At 38.6% G+C, this 7,545-nt stretch overlaps 1 protein-coding gene across 1 annotated transcript in view; it reads right to left on the reverse strand.

The window, feature by feature from the left end:
* Positions 1–7,545, reverse strand: part of TMEM245 (transmembrane protein 245) — a 98,112-nt gene that overhangs the window by 18,525 nt on the left and 72,042 nt on the right. The window contains exons 13-14 of the mRNA XM_006886919.1: positions 6,589–6,711; positions 5,423–5,568 (exon numbers count right to left, since the gene is read on the reverse strand). Of these exons, the coding sequence (XP_006886981.1) occupies positions 5,423–5,568; positions 6,589–6,711 (269 nt within the window). The remainder of the gene's footprint in view (positions 1–5,422; positions 5,569–6,588; positions 6,712–7,545) is intronic.

Consider the following 7,545-nt stretch of genomic DNA (forward strand, 5'->3'; position numbering starts at 1 on the left):
TTGGAGAGGGACATCATGCTGGGTAGAGTAGAGGGGCAGCGCAGGAGGGGAAGACCCTCTATGAGGTGGATTGATTTAGTGACTGGGGTAGTCGGGATGGGTGTGTCAGAGGCAATGAGATTGGCACAGGATAGAGCACAGTTTAAGGTTGTTGTACATAGGGTCACTATGAGTCGCAAACGACTCGACGGCACATAACAACAACAACAACCCTACATTGCCTTATATTGGTGCTGCCCTCATTTCTTTCTAAAGATCACAAAGGAAAGCTGTCATTCCCCACAGTAGCTATTATTTACCTTACAGGCAGTCTATTCTCACAGCAATATAATCTGTGTCAAGGAACAGATGAGGACATAGAGAGGTGTAGGTTAACTCAAGAGACACAACACATAAAATTATCAGGTATGACAAGTATAACCCATCTCCCTGATCTGACCCAAACTCTCCTGGGAAGTCACACTCCACTCTCGTCCTCAATTCATCTGCCCCAGAGACCTAGAGCCACAGTAAAGTCTCCAGGAACCTGGATTTCCACAGTGAGGGGAATGGTCATCCTGCACCTGCAGATCCAAAGAACTATTAAGGGATACAGCAGGAAAGTCACTTACAAAGAAACCATACCTCACCACTGGAACCTACAGTGAGTCAAACAGAGAACAGTGACATTACCTCAGATCATGAGAAACCCTAAAAGCAGTGGTATTAATTCAGCATTTTTATATTGTGAAGATTTGTGCTCTTGGTAAGGGCTAATGATCATGGATGTTTACTATTGGACTACTCTCAAAATGAACACATTCATCTATATGAAATGGACTGTTACAATTACATAGGCAAATTATAAACATTTGCATTTCAAAAGCAGCTATAAGCTTATTAAAATGGACTAGCTGTGTTATGTGCCAGAGTCCCTTGCAACTCATAGTGACCCTATGTACAAGAGCCCCAAACTCTGCTCTATCCTGTGCCAACATCACTGTCTCTGACACACCTACTCCCATTACCCCAATCACTGAATCGATCCATCTCATTGAGGGTCTCTCTCTCCTGCACCATCCCTCCACCCTCCCAAACATCACCCTCTCCAAGGACTGGTCCCTCCTTGCAACATCCCCAAAATATGTCAGAATTAAAATCATCACAATGAGAAAGAATAAGAAAAAAAATTTAAGTCCTTTTCTGTGTAAATTTTAAAAGGTTTAGGCTTATTAGATCTACCTTTAATTGGGTAAGTTAAAAATGCATTATACTACTGGCCTGATTCCTTTCAAGAATTCTAGTTCATTTTATATTCCCAAATATGCATAAGAGATGCTGCCTTAATATTTCATTACTAGAAGGAGCCCTTCCCTTCAAAAAAATAAAAAAGGAGCAAGAGAGAGAACTGTTTTTTTACAGCTGTAAGCCCTTTCTTACATATTTCAATTTAAACAAGTATTGTTAAGAACATTAACTCCATGAACATTTCTTTTCAATGAATATTTCAGTTAAAGTAAAAAATGGACATATCAGTTCACTAAATGATCACTGATGATTTTTTAAAATACTTTTATTTCTCCAAAACTGAAGGATGAGGCGAGAAGAATGCTCATTTTCTAAAGGAAAATCCATCCCTGGTGATCTAGCAGTTAGGATTTGGCACTATCTAAAGGAAAACTTCATTGTACATACATTCTCCCAAATAATTCATCAGTGGAACTCCCACCCTTCAACATCAAAAGCTGTGATCCCAGCAAGCAAGAGCCATACCCGTGTGCATGCACTCATGTGAAAATATCACACATACTAAACTGCACTGCGGCCGTGACAACGTGCAACTTAGTAATGTGCAATATCTCCACCAGAGCAAGCAGAAGGGGAGCGTCAGGAAGAGGAGTGCGATGCATACATTCAGGAGACAGCATGCTGCTAAGGGGAGGAAAATGGTTTCGGGATAAAAGGATGCATGCCATCAACTCAAAATTCATAAACGGAAAACCCGATCGCGAACGCATTCAATTGAGAAGAGCACTTACTCACAATCGGGAATAATACTGAAGTTTCAACAATTCAAGGAGATCATGATTATAAAATAACCACATATTTCAGAAGACAAAGTATGAAGAAAGACAATTTCAAGATCTGGTCATGCTATTAATTTTTAATTTCAGTTACTCTTTCATTTACTAATGAAACATATAAAATGAGTGCAATGATTTTCCACTTAATTACAACAAGGATTAATATTTTAAAATCTATTATCAATAATTTATAGATTAAATTGAGTACATTACAATATTCTCATAATAATTTATATCTTTTTTCCTCTTAAAAAACTTCATGAAGACACATTCTTTTTTGAAAACAAGCCTTTAGGATGAAAAATTTTCAAGAACCAGAAGTCATTGCTATCATTTATATACACTCAGATATATACACACACATACATATATATAAATATATATGTCCACACACAGAGCTATCCATACACATACATATATCTGGATATATGTATACATAAGGAGCTCTGGTGGTATAGTACATTACATGTTTTGTAACATGATGCTACCATTACAGGACGCTAGTCCATCAGCTATTCCCCAGAAGAAAGACAGGCAATCTCTTACTATAAAGATTGACAGCCTCAGATACCTGGTGAAGAGTAACTTTGAGTTAGAATGGACATAATGCCAGAAAGGTTGCCCAGTATTATTATATATAGAGGCTCTTCAGAGTAATCTATGTGAAACGTGCATATTTTTATTTAGGTCTTTAATTTGACTCTGTAAAGAAATAGAGCAAAAATACTCAGACTGCTAAAAAAATCACCTTAAATGATAATCTTTAATTCATATCAATGGATTTGTCTGTTGTTTAAAAAATTGCCTAAGCCATAGAAAATTCTCTAGACTGTACCACATTAACAGTCTCAAAAAAAATTGCATCTATGTAGAGAACTATTAGGATTATTGTTCTAGTACTAAGGGTTGTTAAAAACAACACAAGGTTCTGCTATTAGTACATCTTTAATGGCTGAAATTCCAAAATAAGGAAAATTCAAACTGTAAAAAAAGGACATGTATCATAGTACTCGCTCTAATATCAAATTACTTTCTAAATCTAAGATGTAAATTTCCAGCTGTCAGATTTGGGTGTCCATTTGAATGGTTTTAGCAGCACCAAAATTTGACTCAATGACCTCACCTAAGCAGGTTATCCTGGAAAAAAGGCATTGTGTTCTAATAGAAGGACTTGTGTATGGAATCAGCTGGACCCAGGTGTGAATCACAGCTCTCCTAGGAAACACACCACTAAAACAAAAATTCTCTGCCACTGAACCAGCTTCACTAATGGAGACCCTCCTGGGGTGTCCAAGGCTCTAAACCTTCAGAGGAGACTGTCCACCTTTCACTTGATGAGACACTGGTGGATTCACACTGCTGATGGACAGTACATAGCCAGAGCTCCTTATCAAAAACTAAGGAGGGGAGGAAAAAACGATGACTTCATCACAGTCACTTCAATAGAGGACGGTCAAAAGTGATTCATTCTAAGAAGAATACAAGAACACTAGAGAACTGTGGTTTCTAAAACAGAAAAAACATTTTTGAGAATCCAGTCAGCGCTAATATAGGTAACTTCTTAAAATGAAGTATCATCTTTGTTGAAGTCCTTTATGGACAAGGTAGACACTTTTCAGTAGTGTTTCACTTAGTCACACTGTGAAGAACCTCCGATAATGGCTGCTTTAACATTTTCATCCTACTGGGAAGGTAGATGTTTACTTTTCCTTTCTGGTGGTATTAGGATGAACTTTTCTGTGAACTGTGTTATTTCAGTAAGTAAATTAATCTAGTGCTGAAATTCCCATCATTTCATTCTTTCAGTAAGCATGGTAATCTACAGCCATATATGTATGCTCAGAAGGGATATAAAAGCCAATAAGATTGGCCAGAATGTCCCTGAATGCACTTTACCAAAGAAAGCTGTTTTATTAGATGTTGCTGTTGTTGTTATGTGCTGTTGAGTTGCCTGCGATGCATAGCAACCCTATGAACAGCAGCTCTGAACCCGGCCCTATCCTGAGCCAGTCTCACTGACTCTGACACACCTACCCCCATTGCCCCAGTTACTGTATCAATCCATCTCATCAGGGGTCTTCCTCTCTTGTACTGTCCTTCCACCTTTCCATGCATGTTGTCCTTCTGCAAGGTCTTGTTCCTCCTAACCACATGCCCAAAGTATGTGAGATGGAGCTTCAAACGCCTAGACTCCAAGGAGAAATTTGGTTTCACCCTCTCCAAAATAGACTCTGTGTACAATATTAGATGACACTCCTCCAAAACTTGGAATCTTTTCATGAATGGCCTTCCCCACATATGCAAGAATACCACTGGAACTAGGAATAAGAACACTTCTTAATGTCAAATCAAAAAAGGATTATTTGTGAAGAAACCACTGGTAGGAAAAAGGCAGGAAATCTAGAAAAATTTCAGACACAAGAAATTTTAGGAATATGCATTTCTATTTGAATGAAACTGAGGCCTCTCCAGAGATCAAAGGAGAATCCTTATGAGTTGTTTACAGTGAAAAAATACCAACAGTTACAGGTCTATCAGTTCAAATCAAGATTTCTGTGGAAGACTAGTTCCTAACAATGACACTGTTTTAATTGTCTATTGGAATAGAAAGACCAGTCAAAGATTTACTTGTGAAGAGATCCTTACGATCTTCTGGTTAATACCATACTAGAAAAGATGCTCTAGTAAATTACTTGAAGATTTTGTTTGAAAGCAGCTATTCCCAAGAACTGAAAATGTACTACAGTCATGTTAATGAGCTATCAGCAATGAGAGATCAAGGATTAGGGAAAGAACAAAGGAAAGCTTAGCCTGAAAAAATGTCCCCTTCTACCAGAAGCCACAAAGGTGAGACAGAAAAGGAAGGCAGCAGCCAGTGAGTTAGGAAGCTTATCATTAGTAAAAGCTGAAGAAGAGATCTCATTCAGAAGTAAATTTTTGCCAGAGGCATGACAAAAGTTTCTGACAGAGCCTGTGATACACAGCCTATGAGTCAGAAATAATCCAAGACTACATCTCAAGAAGAAAGGAGGAAGGCTGTCTGCTCTCCTCCAGGGGCAAAGATGTAACTCCACCTATCGCAGAAGGAGGTTCTCTTCAAAAGTGATAAAAGCTGGAGCAAAAATCTGTTCATGAAAAGCTGATGGGATAAAACATAAAATCTGTGAATGACAGGCTTGAGAGGAAGATTTAAAACTGCTTTGAATGATTTTACTAACATTTGCAGTACCCATATTATCTTCTCAAATAAATAACAATCTTGAAAATCCATGTGTTTTTATTAGTTTAGATAAAGTTGTTCATTAGTTTAGATAAAGTTGTTTCTGAAGGAAAGAAGAGTTGGATAAATGTCATCCTACCTGATAGCTTCTTCCACAGACTGGCCAATAATATTAGAAGAAGGACCTGGCTGAGATAATGGTGTCAGGCTTATCACCCACTTCACTGGCTTATAATACTCATCACTGGAACTTAATAGATAAAATAGGGTGGTCAGGAAAATGATCTGCAAAACAAAGGACAAAAGATTATTCTTAAATGATCACATCTGGGAACTTGTTAGGTGTCGAGTTGAGTATGACTCATAGTGACCCTACAAACAAAAGATCTGAACCCTGTTCTATCCTGTGCCATCCTCACACTTCCTGACACACAAGAGCCCACTGCGGCAGCCACCATGTAAATTCACCTGGTTCAGGATCTTCCTCTCTTTTACTGATCCTCTACTCTTCGTAGCATCATGTCCTTCTCCAAGGAATAGCCCTTCTTAGCAACATGCCCAAAGTATGTGAGGCAAAGCCTCATCATTCTTGCCTCCAAAGAGCACTCAGGCTGCACCCTCTCCAAAATACATTTGTTTGTTCTTTTAGCCATCCATGAGATGTTCATTGCTCTTCTCTAACACCACAGCTCAAAGGTATCAATTCTTCTGTCTTTATTCATTATCCAGCTCTCAAATGGATAGTAAATGATTGCAAAGACTATGGCCTGAATCAGGCACACGTTAGTCCTCAATCTGACATCATTACTCCTCAATAATGAGAAATCCCTAACTGCAATGCATCTCCCCATTTCCTGACTGTTGGTACCAAGGGTGTTAACTGTGGATCCAAGCAAGATGAAGCTGCTCACAGTTTCAATTTCCTTTCCATCCATCATGATACAACCTTGCTTGCAGAAAGTGAATTTCAATTTCAGCAAGTAAGGTTGTATCATCTGCATAACGCAGGTTATTGATGAGTCTCCCTCCAATCCTGATGCCACATTCCTCTTCATAGAGTCCAACTTCTCAAATAAGTTGCTCAGCAGACAGAGTAAACAGGCATATAGAGAACGAATACAACCCTGATACCTCCCTTCTTAATTACCTGGACAAGGAGGCTGTTATGCGAATAGAGCAGGGGAACACTGCATGGTTTAAAAATTTGGAAACAACAAGGAGATAAACTTCTGTAAAAGCAAATGCAATCAAGAACATGCTTAATACTGAAGGAAACGCAATGAGTACTTATCTATACGTACATACCAGAGACAGCACAAAGTTGAGAAGAGCCGTCCCGCTGTAGAAGAGAATGGTCAGGAGCATAGTGACAGTGGTGAAAAGGAGGCTCAAGTTTCGGCTCATCACAATCCACAGAGACTCTAGGATCTAAGAGAGGAGAAAACTGGATATCAGAACTAACCTTCATGGAAAAGGCTCTGCAGTGACCTAGTGTGCTTTTAGTCCAACATTTTAGTAGCCGAAGTTAAAGCAGAAAGAACTAAACATAACTTAAAATGAAAAGTAAAACTCTGAGAATATGTGAATGCTCAATAATAAGCAAAATGGCTAATAATGGTAAATACGTGCAAAATAATAAGGGGGGGTGGAATCAAACCTGTTGTTGATGAACCAATTCTGACTCATTGAGGCCCTATAGACAGACCTCCCACAACGTTTCAAAACCATGTATCTCTGCAGAAGCACCTTGTCATTTGTGCCTTTTTCCCTTGAAGCGGCTGCTGAGTTCAGATCATCAACCTTTCAGCTAGACGCTGAGGGCTTAGCCACCACACCCAAGGCTTTTAAGTATATTAGGCAGCCATTAACAACATTTCTATTACAAGGAAAATAATTACTTATGATACAATGCCAAGTTTATAAATACAATATTTTATATATAATTATACTCAATATAAAGCAAAGCAACTCAACATAAAACCAAAAATTCTCACAACTGGACCAATAAACATATTTTCAAAGATTCATACTTTCAGATTTCATTTCAATTTGGTTCTAAAATTAACATCCATGGAAGCATCCACCAGGAAATAAAATGAAACATTGCAGAATGAAGGCTGCATAGTGGAGTATACTCGGGGTGGGGGGGTCAGGAGGGTGGGGAACAGGGGGATTGTCTACCAATGAAGGAATTTTTTTCTTTTCAAAGAGAACAGTGAACTGGAGGGGAGGGGTGGGCAGGGAGAAAAGTGCAACAATGAA

Source organism: Elephantulus edwardii, unplaced genomic scaffold, assembly GCF_000299155.1.
Source record: "Elephantulus edwardii isolate Elephantulus edwardi_28Jun2011 unplaced genomic scaffold, EleEdw1.0 scaffold00052, whole genome shotgun sequence".
Taxonomy (NCBI): Eukaryota; Metazoa; Chordata; class Mammalia; order Macroscelidea; family Macroscelididae; genus Elephantulus; species Elephantulus edwardii.